This window comes from Aspergillus glaucus, assembly GCF_001890805.1.
Source record: "Aspergillus glaucus CBS 516.65 unplaced genomic scaffold ASPGLscaffold_19, whole genome shotgun sequence".
NCBI lineage: Eukaryota > Fungi > Ascomycota > Eurotiomycetes > Eurotiales > Aspergillaceae > Aspergillus > Aspergillus glaucus.
The window spans coordinates 18,512-38,464 of NW_019170471.1; the positions used below are offsets into that span (position 1 = coordinate 18,512).

Consider the following 19,953-nt stretch of genomic DNA (forward strand, 5'->3'; position numbering starts at 1 on the left):
CCGATCTCATCACATCACGGAGAATGTCCGGACTGCATATCTTCTTCCGAAACGGCAGCAGCTCCGTCTTTCAATGCACGATTTCTGGGAGTTTCACATCGTCAGAACGCGATATATCGAGGAATCGAACCGATCTGGGCAGGAGTTGGGATCGGTGTGAAAGAACCGATACGAGATGCCGATAGTGGAGCGATCTCGTGGACCATATGACCTCATTTTATTAAGTGGTGTTCCTCTAGTAGAGGATGCTACAGAATAGTTGGGGTACTGCAGAATTGTTCATGACGATAATAGACGTCAAGGGTTAATAGTGTTGCTTTTATGTTTCCAAGTAATGGTATGATAGCTATAGGCCGGGTTCCGGATATCCATCTCACATAAGACATCCCTCCTTGATGCTCGAATGCAAATCGCTCATACCCACCTTAATTCGCCGAGCACGACGTCGCTCACGTTGCTGCTGCTGCTTGTCCTTGCTCATAGCGTTAGCGCTATCAGCGCCTGGCGAGTCCGTCCTAGCACCGCTCATCACAGGACTCATAACCCCACTCGTCGCAGTTTCGGCCGTGCGTTCGAGGGCAAACACCTCAACCATCCACTCATACCACACCTTCCGGTCATCAGTTTGCCGATACATTGTCACAACGATTTCGCCATTTTCGGGTACTCCAAGAGGTGTCTAAAATAAATAAAAACCGTTAACCGATCCCAACGGCCAATGATACCAGCCAACGAGATTGCTGTAGTGGATAGGAGAGGGGCAACAAAAAAAGACTCACCTTCAAGGGAAAGTAGATTGGGAACCAGCTGATCATATTAGCACTCTTGTTGTCCATCGTCACAGGATTCGTCGAGAGCTCAACGTCGCGATAAAGCACAGTCTCGAAGTATCCGGCGATACCATGACAAACCCCGCAGTTCTGAGCGGGAAAGGTCAACCGGGTCTGACGGACGTTATGCGCATTTGAGAGGGTAGATGACGAGGGTGACTGAGGAGGAATGTGCAGATTCGGGTGCGAAAATGACCATGCGGTCTGCACGAATGGAGTTGCGAATTCCGGACCAGGCAGTGTAGATATCGAAGAGCGGGCGTGATTGTGGATGCTGCCATTGTTGTTTTTCAAGACGCTGGTAGCCGGTGGGTGGTTTGTAGACAAGAAGTCGATCGCATGCAGCATGACAACGTATGGCGTTTCAGGGGCGGCCGGGTTGGTGGCGGACCCATTCATGACATCGGCATGAAGCTTGGGGGCGGAGATTGGCGTCAAATGCGCCGTGTAGGACTCCGGAATGGATATTCCATGCACAGGGTTGATTAGAGGAGTAATGCCATCCAAACACTCAGGGGACAGCTCATTGTCGCCGAAGGAACCCAAAAGCTCGGAGATCACGATGTCGACATGAGTATTGCTATATTCCGGGATCGGTGGAGTAACTGGTGGTACAGTGGCTTGCTCTCCGGCAAGAAGCGATGAGCCTTCAATGCCAAGTGACTGCCCAACTAGTGCAGGTGGTGCAGTAGTGACTTTCTTCAGCACTTGAGGTCCCTTCCAGGCTCGCATGTCTGACTGTACAAGGGTGACCTTGCCACCCCATGTAGTTTCGTTGTGACGCTGGAGGAGGACAAAGGCGTTGGGATTCTTCTCCACGGCCCACATATCGATGGCAACACCCGTTTGGGCACTGGCACGAAGAGCCCTAGTCACCAGAGGTCCTCTACCGGCACCAACAACAGCGACAACCACCCGACCATCAGGGTTGGATGTAGGCTTCTTTTGGTCTGCCCAATCACTCAAGGCCTTTGCAATAGCACGCTCATACCAGTCGTACTTGATAGGATCCTTTTCAAAGACTTCGTATGTAATGCTCTCCAGATTAACCGTCAGCGGCTGCAGTGGAGCTTGCAGATAGTCCTGGTATCCGGTACCAAATCTCTCGATGGCGCTGCGAGCAGGTTGTTTCTGTTGAAGATTCCTCATGTAAGATAGGTGTGGAGTCAGATCATGATGTTTCTTGCTCGCGATAGAAGCCTGTCCAAGACTGGGAAATTCAGACCCAGATAGATCGGACTGGTTAGTGTCGTCGTTCGCCTCAATGCCAGGAATAGGACCGACATCACAAAGCAAAATCCACGGGGCACTGCGCAGGCGCATAAACCGGGTTATCAAAGATTGATGCGCTTTGGACAAAACCGGGTATCCTTTCTGGTTCTTGATAAAGCAGTTGGTGTCAAAAGTAAGAAGGTGCACCGGCTCAGAATGCCACCGGGACTGGACGGACATAGGCGGAAGATGTTTCGGGATGGAGAGAGCTATCGAACGTTAACTTAGTCCGAGAGCCCAATTAATTGAAAAAAGACGCAGAGCACATGGTATGAGAAGCGGAAAAGCATCCATTCTTACCTACGAGTAGTCGTGCATGATATTTACAAGTTCTCCGGATCAAATCCCATGCTTCCCAGGTACCAAAAGGATCCATCTTCGGCGTTGCGTCTTCTTCCGGCTCAAGGAACTCCCCGCGGGCAAGAGGGGCAAGATCACCCATTTGGTCCACCTCATTTTCCGGATTATCGATAGTTCTCAACCAGATATGAAACTGGATATAAGGGCCGAGATTCAACGCGTCCTGGATAGCCCTAGCATAGTAAACCGTGCCTTCGGAGTGCATGCTCCCATGGTGTAGCTTTGGTCCTGGAACCAGCAGGTAACCAATACCACAGAAAGCTGCATACGCAACCTCCAGCATGAGAATCTGACGGGAGATGTCCGCAATCAACGGGTCCGGAGAGCACAGATCAATCCAAGCACTAGTGACCCCCACCACTTGGCTCATAGCGTCATTTGGGGTCAAATGCGTATCAGCCGGGTTAAGCGGCGGAATCACCAATGGTATAGTATTCCGAGTTGTTCCCATGGTACCATTGCTATCAGCCGTCGCAGGTTGCATGCCGGATAGATGAGACGAGAGGAGAGCCAGGACGCGGGAATGGAAATGAGACGTCGTAATAGGCGTGGTGAGCATGTCATACTGTTCACAGTCATGGTCAAAAAGGGCTCAATTGACATTGTCATATGGAGAAGCAGCGGGGAACAATCGTACATTACTCTCGTGGGCCTTGTACACCACATCAGACGTGACAGCATATGAGCGATTGGACTCATGATGACCAACGCAGAAGCTAGGGGCCGCATCATCCATGCTGAATGAATCCATCTTGGCGAAATTATCTTCTGCCAGGAAAAGACTGTTGGCTGCCGTTTGTGGACAATCGAAGAATGCCAATTTTCAGAGCCGATAAGAGCACTGAATTGACAGGAAATAGAGTCAAAATACCCTATCCCAAGCGCTCCCTGGAGCAATCCCGGACCGGAAAAGAGGGTGAAAGGGAGGTTGATTCGCTCCCTCGAGAGTTGGTCTGCACCTTCTCCCTTCGCAATTCCCTTGCCTTTTCGTGGGGAACCCGGCAGAATACCACGGGCGGTGAACCGTCTCCGATAGGAAACTGTGGCCATGCGGGATACTTGCCTATCTTGGAGGGCCACTAGCCACATTCAGCCACAGCGATCGTTCCGAACTTTTTTTCCATTGATTTTTCTTCTTTCTCTTCGGCGCAAACGCAACTCGTTCAAAAGACGCTTGATTTCTTTTGCGTTCTGCCCTTCTCTTCTTCCATCACACCACCATGGTCGATCGTCGTCCAAAGACTGAGGACGGCTCGCGACCTAAGCGTCAAAAAATGGACAAGACCGAGACGGATCCCAAGGACAACCCGTACCTGGCTCACATGTACGCCGATGAGGACTCGAACGGCAATGGATGGGATGATGGTACGGCAGAGAAGAACCCGGCCTATGGCAAATTGAAGAGACATCAGACGACGGCGAAGCTGGCGAAGGACGTTGAGGATAGCGAAGTCAACCCGTTCAACGGACAGCCGTTCTCCAACAAATATGTCTCGATCCTGCAGACTCGTCGCGATCTTCCAGTACATGCTCAGAGGTAAGTTGCTTGGCAAGATCGCGCAATATAGAGGAAGAATGCTGACCTCTGATTCAGAGATGAGTTCCTCCAGCTCTACCAGCAGTCCCAAATTCTAGTCTTCGTCGGTGAAACCGGTTCCGGAAAGACAACACAGATCCCCCAATTCGTCTTGTTCGATGACCTTCCACAGATCCAAGGCAAGCAGGTCGCCTGTACTCAACCGCGACGTGTGGCGGCCATGTCCGTCGCTCAACGTGTGGCTGCAGAGATGGATTGCAAACTGGGAGAGGAAGTTGGTTACAGTATTCGTTTCGAAGACATGACGAGTCCCCGGACAATCCTCAAGTACATGACGGACGGTATGCTTCTGAGAGAAGCGATGAATGACAACACGCTTTCGAGGTACAGCACGATCATTCTGGATGAAGCCCACGAAAGAACCATGGCCACCGATGTGTTGATGGGTCTGTTGAAGGAGGTTGTTGTGCGTCGTCCGGATCTGAAGATCATTATCATGTCTGCTACTCTGGATGCGCAAAAATTCCAGCGATACTTTATGGACGCGCCCCTGCTCGCCGTTCCCGGTCGAACCCACCCCGTCGAGATCTTCTACACCCCCGAGCCGGAGCAGGACTACGTTGAGGCCGCAATTCGCACAGTTCTGCAAATCCACGCCAGCGAGGATGACGGCGATATCCTATTGTTCTTGACGGGTGAGGAGGAGATTGAGGATTCCGTGCGCAAGATTTCCCTCGAGGCAGATGAAATGATGCGAGAAGCCGACGCTGCTCCCTTGAAGTGCTACCCGTTGTACGGTAGTCTTCCTCCACACATGCAGCAACGCATTTTCGAGCCTGCACCGGCTGCACGAGGCCCAGGTGGCCGCCCCGGTAGAAAGTGCATCATTTCGACCAACATTGCTGAAACTTCGCTTACTATTGACGGTATCGTGTATGTCGTGGACCCCGGTTTCTCTAAGCAGAAGATCTACAACCCTCGTATCCGTGTCGAGTCTCTCCTCGTTTCCCCCATCTCGAAGGCCTCTGCGCAACAGAGAGCTGGTCGTGCCGGTCGTACACGCCCCGGAAAGTGCTTCCGTCTTTACACTGAGACGGCTTTTAAGAAGGAACTGATTGATCAAACCTATCCTGAACTTCTCCGTTCCAACCTTTCGTCGACAGTCTTGGAATTGAAGAAGCTTGGCATCGACGACTTGGTCCACTTCGACTTGATGGACCCTCCTGCTCCGGAGACTCTGATGAGAGCCCTGGAGGAACTCAACTACCTGGCCTGTCTCGACGACGAGGGTAACCTGACTCAGCTTGGTCGTCTCGCATCGGAGTTCCCTCTCGACCCTGCCCTCGCTGTCATGTTGATCAGCTCGCCAGAATTCTACTGCTCGAACGAGATCCTCTCCATCACGGCACTCCTGTCCGTCCCGCAGGTCTTCGTCAGACCCGCATCCCAACGAAAGCGCGCAGACGAAATGAAGAACCTCTTCGCCCACCCCGACGGCGACCACCTCACCCTCCTCAACGTCTACCACGCATTCAAGAGCCCCGAAGCCCAGGAGAACTCCAAGCAATGGTGCCACGACCACTTCCTCTCCCTCCGATCCCTCCAGTCCGCAGACAACGTCCGCATGCAACTCCTCCGCATCATGGAGCGCTCGGAGCTAGACATGGTCTCGACACCATTCGAAGACAAGCGGTACTACGAGAACATCCGTCGCGCGCTGTGCGCAGGATTCTTCATGCAGGTCGCCAAGAAGGAAACACAGGGCAAGAACCAGTACATCACGATCAAGGACAACCAGAACGTTCTCCTGCACCCGTCCACTGTGCTGGCAATTGAAGCGGAGTGGGTTCTGTACAACGAATTCGTCCTGACAACCAAGAACTACATCCGGACGGTTACTGCCGTCAAGCCGGAATGGCTATTGGTATGTTTTTATCCCTCAAAATCCCAAGAATTCCTCATGCTAACTATGTCTCCAGGACATCGCACCCACATACTACGACATCTCCGGCTTCGCCAAGGGCGACATCCGCTCGTCCCTCGTTCGCGCCGCCGAAAGACTCGCCCGGAAAGAGAAGATGCGCGCTGACCCCGGCAAGAGACGGTAATCGACTTGGAGCATATAATACTAGACCTTTTTTCTTGTTACATTGTTACCCAGACTTTTCAACGGCTCAGTTTAGAAAATATATGGCTGTTTTTTTGTTTTTTTTTTTTTTTTTTTATTACCTCAGGCGTCATTGGTTCGTTCATGGATTTATGTACTTAAGACTTGACATGATACTTGGGACTCTTGGACCAGATTCTGGAACAAAATTGAGCTGCATATACTTCCCTAATCAGTCCGAACCAAACCGGCTCAAGATACAATTCAGACAAGCGTCTCAACTCCGGATGTCTCATAAGAATCAATCCGACATGGTGTCCTTTCTTGTCGGCTATATGATGCTTTTTGTATTCAATACTGTACATAACTGGCCGTAACATAATATACAATTATACAGGTATCCAAATGCAAAGAAAATGAAAAGAAATGACCAAGAGGATGAACAAGAAGGGAAGGGGAGAAGAGCGTGGGCATAAACGGGACAAGATAGTGTAAACATCTCTCGAAGAGGGTCGATCATTCATTCTAACAAATATCATTCCATGCTCTAGCAACCAAATCCTCACTTCTTCCGGTTGTGAGGCATAGAGTCCAAGTTAGCTCCTTGCTGCTTTGCAAGCTTGAACTCGAGTTTCGATGGGATTGCTCCGGCCTTAGCCTTCAAGTTCGCCGCTTGGTCCCTTATGTTGGTCGTGGAGTCAGCAATGTCGGCCTGTATTGATTGGCCGGTCTTGCTATTACCAGCGACTTGGCTCTTAACTTCATGTAGTTCGTTTAACGCAGTCTTGAGCGAGCGCAATGCATCGTTCAACGCGCCTCGTTCAGAAGCGAGGCTCTCCTTCAGCTCTGAGACTTCGTATTTCAGGGACTGGATCTCCTCGCCTTGCCTTGTGGAGGTCTTCTCGTGGGCTTGGTAGGATTCTTTGGTTATCTTGCTGACCTTTCTCAGCTCGCGAAGTTCGTCTTTCATGAGGCTTATCACGTCGTTGTGGGCTGTCATAGTCTCGGTTTGGAATTTATTGGCTTCGATGGCGTCGTCGAGCCTTTGGTCCAGGCGGTTGATGTCGCGTCGGAGGAGTGAGATATCTTCCTCTTGTTGGATGAGGATTCCAGGTGTTGAAGGCTCGGTAACCTGGCTGCCCAGCTCTGGGATCCCCTGTTCAGCAGCCGACCCAGACGCTGCTTGTGTTGCTATACCATCGGAAGCGAACCCGTCTTCAGCGGGACTATTATATTCGGCACGCTTTTCAGAAAGCATAGACGACAGAAGAGATTGTGAAAAGTGTCCTGACCATTTTCGCCGTAACCGAGCGGGACTCTGCTCTTCGGGGAACTCGCCAAGGTCGCTAACAACATCTCCAGCGGTGCGTAAAAAGGAGAAGCATTTCTCTCCAATTGGTAGACCCTCGTTACCGGATTCCGACATCATCGAAGCACCTATCCACCGTTCAAACAGAGGGTCGATCTCGTCTTCGATATCCTGTTGCCTCTCCCCCAATTTCGGGTCAAAACCACTGTCGACGGCAGCTTTGATGATAGCCTCGGAGACAGCAGACTTCTCGCAGGAATCGCACAAATGCACCATCAAGAATATCAATCTCTCTGCGTATTTCTCAATGTGAACACTTGTGGATCCCATGTAGGCAATAGCTCGTTTCAACGTGTTCACCCCATTCCACCAGTCTTGCCGAATCGCGTAGAATTTCAAATAGGCGAATAGGGTGTGGTAATCATCCATGTATCCGGTCAAGCGCGCGGCCTGGAGATACGCATCAGCTCTCTCAGGCTGGTCGAAACGGAGACATGCGGAGATCAGGGCGGCGTAAAGAACTGGATTTGAACTATCCAGTGGCGGAATAGTCAGGTCTATTCCGTTTATCACCTTGTGTCTGAAATGGGGCATTTTGCCCAAGTTAACCGGGTATCCTCCTCCTATAAGCATTTGCAAGAAAAGGTCGAAGTTGAGGAGGTCCTTGGTTTTCCGATAGAAATTCAAGATCGTGATGATCAACGGCGAGCTAAGTCGGAATCGATTCGGAAACAGTGTGCGGAGAACCATGAGCCCCAGGTCATTCTGTCGAGTATGCGTGAAAGCCAAAAGCATGATCTTGAATGCCCGTGGCCGGTCAGGTTCGATAGATCGCGTGAGATTACTCGCTACCCGGAGCAAGTATTCCTGGAGAGATATCCGCCCTGAGAGGTATATGTTGGTGATCTGTTCGATCTCATTGTCAAGTTTGAATTTCTCCTGCCGCACCACATGATACGGATTTGCCCGAAAGGCGTGCATGATATCGTCAACATTCACGTTTTCATTCTCCCTCAGGAAGTCTATCCTCTTTCTCAGGTTGTTCAGCTCTGTGAGAAGGCGTGTTGGCTTTATGCGGGGCACATCGTTATCACCGGCATACTTCATCGGAAGACCTTCGTAGTCATGGGCAAGAGTCGGGCGGAGCATAAGTCGAATGGCAAGCTGCTTCAATGCTAGAACACGGATGGCCTTTTCTTTCATCGAGGGGCCTGCAAGCCAAATCGGGGTCCTCAACTCCTCGGGTTCCTCTTCGGCTTCGTGTTGTCGTACCGCAGCATCGTCCTGGTTGTCAAATTCCGCAAGGCTCCTGTTAACCAACTCACGCTCGTCCAGGTCATTATCCAAATCTATGCTGAAGCGGGGAACCGTCGTGCTGTACGGTCGAGATTGAATTGTCGTCCCACCAACCACCCGACGCCCTTTCCGCGACTCGAGCGCCGATATAAGTCGCTGCTCCTCTCCCACCAACACATCGACCTCCTCCTTCACAGCGGCTATCCTCTCCTCCCACTCCACCCGACGTTTATCCTTGACCTGCGCATCGGCGAGAGCGGCGGCAGCGAAAATGCTCGAGTAGAATGCGGTGAACGAATTGGCGAAACGAAGTCGTCGTTTACTTGCCGCTGTTGCCCCTCGGGTGACACCAACCACAGCGGCGTTCGGTTGGGTGACTTGACGGCAGGTCGTCGCCGGAGCTGCGCGAGACCAGAGCCTTTGCATTATCTCGACATTTCTGGCCGGGACCGGGGGTTTCTTTATTCGGATTGATAAACAAGAGACAGGCAATCCCGGGAGATGATATTAAAAGATCAATTGCCCTTCAATAAAGAAAACCGGTCAACAATCGGAGAAGACAGCCATGGAATAATGTGTGCGGGACGAGAGGAATTTCTAAGAGTGACCGGATGATCTGCTGCAAACATTGCAAACAACCCCCGAAAGGGACCAACTAAGCGTTATCTGCCAGGGGAACCATTTTGTCTCCAATTGTTTACAGCAATACTATTCTGTGTGATATTCAATAGGTTGATATCCTGCGCTGCATCGCTCTTCTCACTATTCGCAAAAACTGAACGCTGTTGGATAGTATGCGTGCTCAATCACTCGGCCTTGCTACTGTGCTGCTCGCCCTGGCCGGGCTTGCCAGTGCACATGGCTCCCATTCGAACGAGAGCCCGTCTTCAGACTGGGCGACTCGTCATATGCAGGGTGAGGATCGACTTAATTGGAGATCCCCCAGATTTCTTGATCTACAAAACCTTCGTGCTAACCCCTAAGCAGAGGAGCATCACATTGATTCCTTCGATGCCGGTTCCTTCTTCACCCTCCACGACTACGATTCCTCTGGGATGTGGACAGCCGACGAAGTGCGCAAAACATACGGTCTCGACGATCAATCAAATGCTGGCGTGACCGAGGAACAAAAGCAACAAGCCGTTAGGGAGGTGTTCTCTCTCTTCGATCCTGGGAGGACAGGTATAATCACTCGTGATGACTGGATGCGTCTTATCTCGTCGGGAGTGCGGTTACCGGATCTCGGATATGGACCTGGGCACCATGGGGATATCGAATACGAATATGAGATTCATCACTTTGAGCAGTTCCACGGGGATGATGCGACGGAGGAAGAACTCACGCATCCGGAGGATATTGAACACTTCCGGCAACATGATCAGCTGGAGGATGCTGCTGACCGGTTGGAGCAGCTTGAGAGGATGCCAATTGTGCAGGCGAACATACCGCAGAAGTTCCTTAGACAGTAGTAGTCTTAGGATGCATGGCTTGCTTTTGTCCTCGTTGATGTAGATATGTACCCATATGTACCGGATTTTGTAGACAGCTTGAAGGCATTCTCTTTCCGGTTTGGTGCTCACCCCTCGCCGCTTTTTGCTCACTGTGAGCACGCTCTGAGTGCCCTAAGTTGATCACTGAACTGATCACTGAGCAGGGGCTGAGCAGAGGGGTGAGTGGCCTGAATAAGGGAACCTCAATAAAACGCACCACGCTGTCCAATTTCTCTTCTAGTGCTTTTCGTCATTGCCCTTTACCCTCTCAACTAGGAGATGGCATCATCAATGCGACGGGGACCTTTTCCACAATGCCTATATTCACCGTCGCAGGTCTCTCAATTCATGAGCATCTGCTGGCAGGCCATCTAAAGCGCAATATCGAATATTCAAACTATACAGAGCATTATAAGTTGATTTCCTCTATTCGAAAGGATGACCCAGCGATCACTAATCTGTATACCTTTCCAGAGAAGACCTTTCTCTACGGTCTGGTGCCTTCCTGACGGTCATGCATCTGCTTGCACCACCAAGACTTAGCTAGCTTCAATTCCTTCGAGACTGCTTTTGACAGGACAGCTGCCACCAAAAGGAATGGTGCGTTGGCCGGACTATGGTTTATGACGTTGCTTCCTGAGCCTCCAAGACCCCAACACTACTCCGTATCTGACTCCTCTAAAGAAACAGGCTCAAAGGTTTCAGGTGCATCAAAAGGTCCCTTGAATAGAAACTCAATGCCCGGATCATCCCCAAAATTCGCCGATACCTTGCACCCAGCACTGCCTGTATTCATAGAAACAGCCGGGTCATCCTAGTTAACTAACTAACTAGTTAGTACATGAATCATTTGTCATTAGTATTTTCCGCCATCGATTAGATGTAGATATTGTCACGGACATGGCATTCCTTTCTCACCTTCCCAAAACTTTCTAATCATAACACTGCGCCATCCAGTCAATGGTTTATCTCCACGGTCAAGCTCCAAGGTCAGTGGGATCCTCGTGAAATCCTCCCCCGATTCGCTTTGCATACATTTGCAGTAGCCAGTATGTCATCGATCGTGAAACCCAAAGACGACAAAGAGAAAAAGAAAGACAAAAACACCTCAGCCCGAAAGCAACAGCAGCGAAGGAACCGATTCAACGAGGATGTTCCGACGATTGATAACCCCACTCGCATCCTGGAACGTGCGGCAGAAGTCGATTTCAGAAACAAGCAAGAGGCCGATAGTTTCAAATCGCAGTACAATGAAACGTTCGTGAAGGCGGCATCAGCCAAGGGAGGCACAAATGTGCTTCATAAATTGGCGGAATCCAAATGGTTGCAGGAAAAGGTTGATGGGTTTCTGGGATGGCTGCTGAAGGATTATTATGCGCTTTTGGAGAAGGGGGGTGACGATCTCAATCCTCTGCAACTTGCAATCAAGAGCGAAAACGACGAGTTCGTCAAATCCGTGCTGGCTTACCCTGGACTCAAGAATATGGGGTCTGTTTTGAAGCACGCTAGCAGGTATGGGAACTCGCTTCATATAGCTGTGTTGAGTGACTGTCCAGAGTTGCGGGCGGTTATCGATTATTTCAGGAAGAAAGTCTTTATGACGAAGGCCCTTGATGTGCTGTCTGACAAAACGTCGTTTCCCCGGGTTGAGAATTATTTTGATATCAAATTCAAGAAGCTGCTTCTCGACGATGTCCAATCGTCAACGATGCACCCAAGTTTCCATTCTACAGCGATACAGGAGAGCGACTGGAATAAAAAATCGAAGCAAGCTCTTAGTACGTTATTGGACACACTGAAGTGAGAGATACAAAACGGACCGTGGGAGCGTTACCTATCACATGCACTGCATTCAGAAATCCCTACATCCCGGGACTCTTTGATCAGCTTTCCGGGCCATTATAAATAATTTCTTCATGCATAATAGGAATGAACCCTTGGGTGGCATTATCCATCATCAGTCCTTGTTCCTGCGCCATTAGTCTTGCCGTTCCTATGGTTATTGTGATTGCGAGTGGCGTTGCCGCTAAGCGAGGAGTTATCTTTAAATCTGCAGATGACATTGAGGTCGCCTACAAGACATCTCATGTTGTCTTCGATAAGACAGGTACACTAACTCAGGGGAAGCCCTCAGTCGTTCGAGAAGTGTATAAAACAGACGATCCAGAGTCAGCTAAGTCGTTGCTCCTTGGCTTGGTCAGTGGCATTAAGCATCCAATTTCCGCTTCTATAGCCCGCACATCTCAGCACACAGGGCGTTTCTGCCTCGGCAGTGTCTGATCAAAAGACATTGACAGAAAAAATCGTCGAGGGCACTGCTTCAGGTCTTACTCTTCGTGCAGGCAATTCTCGCTGGCTGAACTTCCCCTCCAATCCAAATGTACAGTCCGTTCTTGCTCAAGGATATACAGCTTTCTGTTTCACCATCAATGACTCACTCACAGCCATTTTTACCCTTGAAGACGCGCTCCGTCCTGACACTGCTTCAACTGTTAAATCTCTACATGAACGTGGCATTTCAGTCCACATTGTCTCGGGCGATGACGATGGTGTTGTCCGCTCCGTGGCAACATCCTTAAATATCCCTGATTCGAATACCCGCTCTCACTGCGACCCTGCTAGTAAGCGGACATATATTCAGGATCTCCTCTCTTAGACAAGCCCTAGCGACAAGCCCAAGAAACCAATCGTCATGTTCTGCAGTAACGGGACCAACGACGCAGTCGCTTTAGCTCAAGCCACAATTGGCGTGCACATGAACGAAGGTACTGGCGTCGCCAAGTCCGCTGCTGATGTTGTCCTCACGCGTCCCAGCCTAGCTGGAGTTCTCACTGCCATAACTTTAAGCAAGAATGCGTCTAACCGGATCAAGTTCAACTTTGCGTGGAGCTTCGTCTACAATCTGTTTGCTATCTTGCTTGGTGCTGGTGCATTTGTCAGGGCGCAGATTCCGCCTGAGTTTGCTGGCTTGGGCGAACTGGGTAGTTTTTTGCCGGTGATTGTTGCTTCTGTGCTTTTTGCATTTTTCCCAGGAGCTAGGGTTACAATGGCCAAATCGTACAGTAGAAATAGGGGGCTTTGTTGTCTTTCACTTATTGTCGGTGTAGGTGTAAATTGAATGGAGGAGAGAGGAGAAAGGATAATGCTTTAGCAAGCAGAAACTATAAAAAAGAGAATGCCATCATTTTCTTTATTTTAATTCATTTTTTTCGTACAAGTACAGTTTGAGGTCTATAGTAGTTGAAACAGCTTTGCTTCTGTCATGTTCGGTATTAAGGGTTAATCAGATGGTTTGCCAGCGGATGCTCATTGACTAACTGATAATCTAATATCAAAAACGCAGTGCATAACACCCGGCGCGTACGTCTTCACACGCTCAACATGTTGACAGTCAATGTTGTGATCAGCAGGATTCGGATCAGCGCAGTTCTGGGATCGTAGTCGTCCAATCTCAGCGACAATATCGTCCTGCATCTTGTCGATCTCCCGAACATCAACGTTCTCATGGACATGGACCCAGCCTCCCTTGTCCATATCAATCATCTTGGTAGCGTTGTCCCAAGAATCACGAGACGAAGGAAGCAGCCCCAAGTTGACATGTCTGATGCTATTCCAGCTCTTCCTGGACGCCATGATATCTCGAATCTGGTCCAATATACCAGCCGCAAACTGGTTGTCACCATGGAATATAACCACCCTCGTGTCATCATCCAGACTGTCAACAAGCTCTGGAATAGACCCGTTCACCAATCCCCCATCATCCCGCAGATTAACAACCCTGCACCCCCATCCATTCGCAACACAACCTCGTCGTAGCCCCTCAATTGACCACCCATTAATCTCCCACCCCCAAACCCTCTTAACCCCCCTCTTCAAGTACGAAAACACAAAATACCCAATCCCAGCATACATATCGACAACACCAACATCCCCAACCCCCTCGCCAGCTAAAGACTCCTCATCCAATCCCTCAAATACACCCGCATGCCCCAAGACCCTCGCCTTCTCGGTAATATTCCCCCTCGAGAACATCGTATACAAAGGCGCCCAGGTCTGCACAATCCCCTGGTTCTGCACCGTATGCACCCACAACGCATTTTGCAGGTCAACCTCAGACGGGTGCGCATTAGCCGCATCCCCATCAACAGACACAGACGGCGCAGTCCCAAAATCCCCATACAGCGGAACCAATCCCACAGGACTTCTAATCCGATTCTCCTGCCCCTGCGGATGAGTCAGTGCAATAGGCGCGTTCATAGCAACATGCGTAACGCCCATAGTCCGAAAATTAGCCACTACCGATTCAAACAGCGCAGCTCGTTGTGCATCGTTAAGGGCTGCGTAGAGCGCGCCCCATGCTGGTGGTGTGGTGAGGGCATTTGGCGGGAGGAGGAGGAGGGGTTGGTATACTGTGTAGCGTTTTGGGAGAGCTTCCACGAGGGTTTCTAGGGAGAGGTTGTAGTCTGGGAGGTGGGATGGTGGGAGGTGTTTTGTTACGAAGTCGCGGATGCCTTTTTGGAGGGGGTGGGTGTATTTTTTGGGGCGTTTTTGGTCGGGTTTTGGTCTGACTTTTCCGCGATCGTTGTGATTATTTTCTTGGGATTCCATTGCTGCGAGTCGGATTTTGTGATTTGTATCAATTTTTAAGTCGCAGAGTTGGTTGTATATCGATTCAATCAGGCGTTGCGATTTTTTGCGACCCCGCCACGTGACTTTCAGGCAATTTCCTAATATTTTCACTGGGTTTCGTGGAAGTAATTAAACCCAGTCGATATTTGTTCTAGTTGTATGTGATATGGTGATATGTAATTGAGAATAGAGACTTTTGGTGGAAGGATTTGTTACGCATCACGCTCGCGCGGAAATATATTCATTCGGCTATGGACAACAAATCAGGGCTAATGACCAACGCTTCATTTTCACCCAGTGAGGTATAGATTCGATGTCAAAGCCATGCAGTCTGAAGGAGTTGAAAAGAAAAAAACTGATGCAGTTTAAATAAATCGAAAAGGAACTCAAGAATAGCACAACGGCCACCGCCAAAAAGAAATTGACGCCTAGGAAGGAAAGATGAACATTGAAAAGCAAATGGTATATATAATGTAAAAAAAAAGAGAAAGAAAAGAAAAGAAACAAAACGCGCTACGCTGATCAGCCGATCTGACGCTAGTAGTCCATCACAGAATATCCTAGCCTGTCGTTCGAATCGAGTACCCTATGAGTATACAATCAGCAATGCAAACGCTCAAGAGACACGGGCAACTTACGAGTACTGCTTCGTCAGGGTTCCCTCTCCCCCTTTCGATAAATCGATGTTGAAGACGTAGAAGTTGCCGTCACTAGTTACGACCATCACCTGAGGCGTGTTGCTGCTCATGGCGACCACGCTCTTCAGCGGACCGGAACTGGCTGCCGCCCCGGGGCCTTGGTTGGGCTTTGGTAATTTGATCCAAGCAAAATCGCGTGCTGGTTCCCACATTTCACTAACGCCTTTCGGGAGATATCCCCCGACCTTCGCCGCGACGGAGCTTCCCACGCTTTGTGACGTCCGCCGTAACATTCCCATCAGTGTCCCATTGTGTTTCCTAGAAGCGAAATCAGATGATCTTCGTTCGTCGCTTAGGTCATCGGATTCGGGAGATAGTGTAGAGCTTTGACTGAATGACGCCCTGTCGTAGCCTCCCGGTGAATAGGGGGTGTCTTCTGGAGCCTGACTTTGAGGGCTCAATTTGAAGATATGGATTGTTTCAGTCGACGATGACACGCAGAGTAAGGTGGATGTGGTATTGAAAGACATGCTGTAGATTCTGGAGGGCATTGAGCCTCGTCGGAATTGGTAGAGCTTGTGACCATCGGGTACCGAAAAGACTCGAATAATAGTTCCTTTATCCGAAGCCGTCGCGAGTAGTGTCCCGTCGCTATTGAGCGTGATGCATGCTAATGGAGATCGGTGCGCTTCCACGACGTTGATCGCCTCAAGTTTGAGGGTGTCGAATATTAAAACTTCGCCGCTTGTTGGCGAGACATGTGTGCTTCCGGGTGGCGCATGAGCTGGCGGTTGAAACGACGAAGGGGGTGCTTTCTGTGGAAGAGGGTATGCGAGGTAGCAGTTGTCCGAGGAGGGTGACAGGGCGCAAATAACTGTTTCTTATTAGGAACCAGATACATTACTCGTGTAGATATTGAAGATCCCTTACCGTTGGGGTTTGGAGAGGTTGCGATGGTGTTCAGCAGCTTCATGGTCTGAATATCGTAGAGATAGATCTGATCTTCTAGCACGATCACCAGTCGTTTCCGATTCAGCTTGACCGCAAGCACGGTAGTCGGGAATGTCAATTCGCATATTGTGGATTGGCGCTATGAGATGAACAAGGGAAAGAGTTAACATAATGTTTCGTAAACGAGCGCAACTGATAATTCAATCGCTTTCCCATATTCTTAATCATAATAACAAGAAAATCTATGTATGCCCACCTGGGGAGTCCTACGAACCTTTGTATTAGTGATCTGAAGACGACGAGGCGACAGAATCAAAGCCACTAGAGACGTCGAGAAGAGCATCTCAATGATGGCAATATTCCCTTCCTTCGTCTCATGGCTCTTAGCGAAGGGGTCTGTCGTGAATATCCGAAACCCTTTGGACGTTGCTTCGAGAGGTCAAGGTATGGTCTATATTGCGCATGGATTGTCGGGTTTCTTACCAACAGCCAGGTAGCTGTAGTCCTGATTGAATGTCACGAAATTCATTTCCATCTTGATGGATGGGCGAGGGTTGACGGGAACAAAAAAAAAAAAAAAAAGAAAAAAAAAGAAAAGAAGGGAAAAAAGGGATGAAATCGTCCTGCTAAGAGGGTATTCAGTCGCACTATTGAACTATTCACTGTGTGTATGAATAGCTTGCAAGCTATAAGCTCCCCGCGGTCTCAGATCGGGATGATAGATAGTGACGACTATGGTGACGGTGACGACGATAATAAAGGAGGGGTCTCAAAGAGATATTCCCGTCGCGTTGTTCCTAGTCAAAGAGTATCGTCGCGTCGCATATCCTGGTCCATCTGATCAAAAATAACGCGCAAAATCCTCCAGCATCAAAACATACAAATAGGTTGTTGAATCAGAGTATAGCGAGAGAGATGTCTGTCGTCGGAGGGTCCGGGGGATCGCTGAACCGCAGTTCTTCCGGCCGTCGTCTGGCGTCTATTAGCCGCGCCAACCGAGACGCGACGCTTGGGCCACATCTTGATTCTCGGCGGAGTTTTTGCGCCCACAATGACTTGACGGAGTATAGATTGCGATTTCTTTTACGATCTGAACGGCTTTGAAGGCACTGATCATGGCGCCCAGCAAGAAAAATGCCGTGCCTGCTGTCAGCGCCAAGGCTGAGAAGGAGGCTGACTTGGTGATGGGGGTATGTGCTTTTCCTTCTGGAAGGAATTCGAAGAATGCAGGCTAATGGTTTGCGGAATAACCTATCTAGACAAACAATAGCAGCATTGTGTCGAAACGAAGCGTCGAGATGTTATATTACCCCAAGCCCCATTTCTTCCGCTACTTCGTCAAGAAACCCCAACGACGGGCACCGCTCATCAACCGGGGATATTGGTTGCGCATGTACACCATGGCCGAATCCGTGCGCCGCTTCATGCGTGAACCATCAGATAAGCCGAAATTTGTCTTGAGCCTTGGATGTGGATTGTGAGTCGTAGGCAATATAGCTTTCAGGGGAGAAAGAGTATACTAAGAGCTGGGCTTTCGTAGTGACCCGCTTCCCTTTATGATGCTCAGCGCCGAAAAGCCCCTGTGTAGAGATACGACGTTCGTGGATATCGACTATGAGAAGCTCATGGTCAATAAGAAGACGGCAATTCAGCGGACCAGCGAGATTACAGACCTGCTCGACAATGTAGAGTTCTTTCCAGATGACAAAGCCGTTCAAATCCGCAGCGACCACTATCTGGCGATAGGCTGCGATCTGAAGAATATCAAGAAGCTGGACGAGACATTGCGCAATGAGGTGCTTCCTGCTGAGTGTTCGGTTCTATATCTGGCCGAAGTTTCTCTCACATATATGGACGTCGAATCCGCGAATGCGGTCGTCAACTGGGGCTCTAAGCTAAGTGCTGGTCAGGACATCATGCCATTTCTCAAATTCATTCCAGGAAACTGGCTAACAGGAGACCAAAGACGCCCAATTTTGCATCTTGGAGCAGTTCTTCCCCGACGGACCAGAGCATCCCTTTGCATCGAAGATGATGAAGCATTTCAACAAAGTCGGAGCGCCATTGTACTCTATCCACAAATATCCCTCGCTACGCGAACAAGAACAGCGGTTCAAGAATGCCGGTTGGACGCAAGCGCAGGCCAGAAGTCTATGGGACCTATGGTCGGATGATGACTTCTTGAGTAGCTCAACCAGGGCCTCACTATACAAGGTCGAGTCGTTTGACGAATGGGAAGAGTTCGCGCTCTACGCATCACACTACTTCCTCCTACACGCTTCTACAAGAAAACCAACCTCAGATCATGATCCTGAATATGAGGTCACCTGTCCATGCGTGTCTCCTGACTTCACGCTACTTTCTCATTGTCCACAAGGAAGTGACCAGCGGAGATATGGCGCAATCGTTCCGGACACTGACCATACCCTGGGCTATCATGGGGGACTAGGTCGCCAGGCGCGGCTGACATCGACGACCCTGTACGGGAAGTCCAAAGCGGTTACAAGACCAAGTCAACCCTTCCTACCAAGTGATATCCCCGCACGAATGTGTCATACAGCGACGTCTCTAGCTGGTGATGACTGTCTGCTGGCGGGAGGTAGAGCCTCGCCAGCGGCCGCTTTTCAAGATTGCTGGCTGAGGAAGGGAGGGCAATGGCAACCGACTCATAGCCTTCCAGAGCCTCGCTTTAGACACTCCGCAGTGAAGGTGACTCTACCAAATAACTCGGAGGGCGTGCTCATCTACGGAGGAAAAACCAGCAACGGCCAAATATTGAACTCATGGATTCTGTGGAGCGAGAACGGAAACGTCTGGCAAACAGTCGAAACATTCGGCAAAAAGCCCCCTGCTCGATTTGGGGCGTGCCTGGAATTCCTCGAGACCCAGACGAACAAGGGGGTCTTCGAAGGTCGCTCAGAGACAGGCATTCTCCTCGGAGGAATTGGAAAAGACAACACGATCATAGAGGACATATGGACATGGACCTTCCATCAACAGAAAGATGGAAAATACTCTCTGCATTTCAATGACCTGACCTACGCCCTGCAAAACGAGCCTCTGCTCAAATACACGACCCGCTTTGGAGCCACCGCGAATCGCACCCCATGGGGACTCGTTGTCGCCGGAGGCATCATGCCTCGCCAGATCGTCCCCTTGGACAAAGAGATTCTGCTTCTTGACTTCAAAGAGCTTCTCAAATGCGTGGATTCAGGAGATGATTGGAATGGCAACTTTATCTTGGAAATTGGGCTTGGGAAGAACTTTGACGGACCGCGTCCGCTTTTGACTGGCCACGCCGCTCATGCTGTTAGTCCAGACCAGCTCGTTATTCTGGGCGGTGGCGCGGTGTGCTTCGCGTTCGGGACATTCTGGACGGAGGGCACTTGGGTGTTGAAGCGGACGGAGTCCACCGTTGAGAATAACTGGGTGGTGGTTTCCGAAAGCGTGCAGCCGACCAAAAATTCCGTAGCCCAGAAGTCGCTAACTAGGGAAACCAGTTAGTGTGTTCCCCCGCAATCTTTCGACTGGATA

At 50.0% G+C, this 19,953-nt stretch overlaps 9 protein-coding genes across 9 annotated transcripts; 5 read left to right on the plus strand and 4 right to left on the minus strand.

Moving 5' to 3' along the window:
* Positions 1–373: 373 nt before the first annotated feature.
* ASPGLDRAFT_132601 (protein arginine N-methyltransferase) lies at positions 374–3,213 on the minus strand (the record flags this gene model as incomplete). The annotated part of the gene is made up of 4 exons (XM_022541130.1): positions 374–679; positions 780–2,311; positions 2,403–3,027; positions 3,100–3,213. 4 exons carry the CDS (start codon positions 3,211–3,213, stop codon positions 374–376), a joined length of 2,577 nt encoding a protein of 858 aa, XP_022397961.1.
* Positions 3,214–3,682: 469 nt separating this feature from the next.
* Positions 3,683–6,107, plus strand: ASPGLDRAFT_132645 (DEAH-box ATP-dependent RNA helicase PRP43; the record flags this gene model as incomplete). The annotated part of the gene is made up of 3 exons (XM_022541134.1): positions 3,683–3,999; positions 4,057–5,923; positions 5,979–6,107. The coding sequence occupies 3 exons, from the start codon at positions 3,683–3,685 to the stop codon at positions 6,105–6,107; spliced, it is 2,313 nt and encodes a 770-aa protein (XP_022397962.1).
* A 639-nt stretch (positions 6,108–6,746) lies between these two features.
* On the minus strand, positions 6,747–9,237 carry ASPGLDRAFT_50318 (uncharacterized protein). Its single transcript, XM_022547281.1, has 2 exons — positions 6,848–9,237; positions 6,747–6,786 (listed from the first exon to the last, which is right to left on the minus strand). Exons 1-2 carry the CDS (start codon positions 9,135–9,137, stop codon positions 6,767–6,769), a joined length of 2,310 nt encoding a protein of 769 aa, XP_022397963.1. The 5' UTR covers positions 9,138–9,237; the 3' UTR covers positions 6,747–6,766.
* Positions 9,238–9,384: 147 nt separating this feature from the next.
* Positions 9,385–10,530, plus strand: ASPGLDRAFT_50319 (nucleobindin SSP120). The gene is made up of 3 exons (XM_022547282.1): positions 9,385–9,442; positions 9,505–9,626; positions 9,699–10,530. The coding sequence occupies exons 2-3, from the start codon at positions 9,506–9,508 to the stop codon at positions 10,178–10,180; spliced, it is 603 nt and encodes a 200-aa protein (XP_022397964.1). The 5' UTR covers positions 9,385–9,442; position 9,505; the 3' UTR covers positions 10,181–10,530.
* A 572-nt stretch (positions 10,531–11,102) lies between these two features.
* ASPGLDRAFT_653376 (uncharacterized protein) lies at positions 11,103–12,046 on the plus strand. The gene has a single exon (XM_022548886.1). The coding sequence runs from the start codon at positions 11,253–11,255 to the stop codon at positions 12,003–12,005; it is 753 nt and encodes a 250-aa protein (XP_022397965.1). The 5' UTR covers positions 11,103–11,252; the 3' UTR covers positions 12,006–12,046.
* Positions 12,047–12,694: 648 nt separating this feature from the next.
* On the plus strand, positions 12,695–13,380 carry ASPGLDRAFT_50320 (uncharacterized protein). The gene has a single exon (XM_022547283.1). The coding sequence runs from the start codon at positions 12,894–12,896 to the stop codon at positions 13,317–13,319; it is 426 nt and encodes a 141-aa protein (XP_022397966.1). The 5' UTR covers positions 12,695–12,893; the 3' UTR covers positions 13,320–13,380.
* Position 13,381: 1 nt separating this feature from the next.
* Positions 13,382–14,987, minus strand: ASPGLDRAFT_50321 (tRNA(Phe) (4-demethylwyosine(37)-C(7)) aminocarboxypropyltransferase). Its single transcript, XM_022547284.1, has one exon. The coding sequence runs from the start codon at positions 14,807–14,809 to the stop codon at positions 13,508–13,510; it is 1,302 nt and encodes a 433-aa protein (XP_022397967.1). The 5' UTR covers positions 14,810–14,987; the 3' UTR covers positions 13,382–13,507.
* Positions 14,988–15,367: 380 nt separating this feature from the next.
* Positions 15,368–16,954, minus strand: ASPGLDRAFT_132692 (phosphoinositide binding protein ATG18; the record flags this gene model as incomplete). The annotated part of the gene is made up of 5 exons (XM_022541140.1): positions 15,368–15,416; positions 15,469–16,342; positions 16,399–16,558; positions 16,694–16,848; positions 16,903–16,954. The coding sequence occupies 5 exons, from the start codon at positions 16,952–16,954 to the stop codon at positions 15,368–15,370; spliced, it is 1,290 nt and encodes a 429-aa protein (XP_022397968.1).
* Positions 16,955–17,534: 580 nt separating this feature from the next.
* On the plus strand, positions 17,535–19,923 carry ASPGLDRAFT_68617 (tRNA methyltransferase PPM2; the record flags this gene model as incomplete). The annotated part of the gene is made up of 4 exons (XM_022549278.1): positions 17,535–17,609; positions 17,679–17,896; positions 17,960–18,324; positions 18,386–19,923. 4 exons carry the CDS (start codon positions 17,535–17,537, stop codon positions 19,921–19,923), a joined length of 2,196 nt encoding a protein of 731 aa, XP_022397969.1.
* Positions 19,924–19,953: the final 30 nt, after the last annotated feature.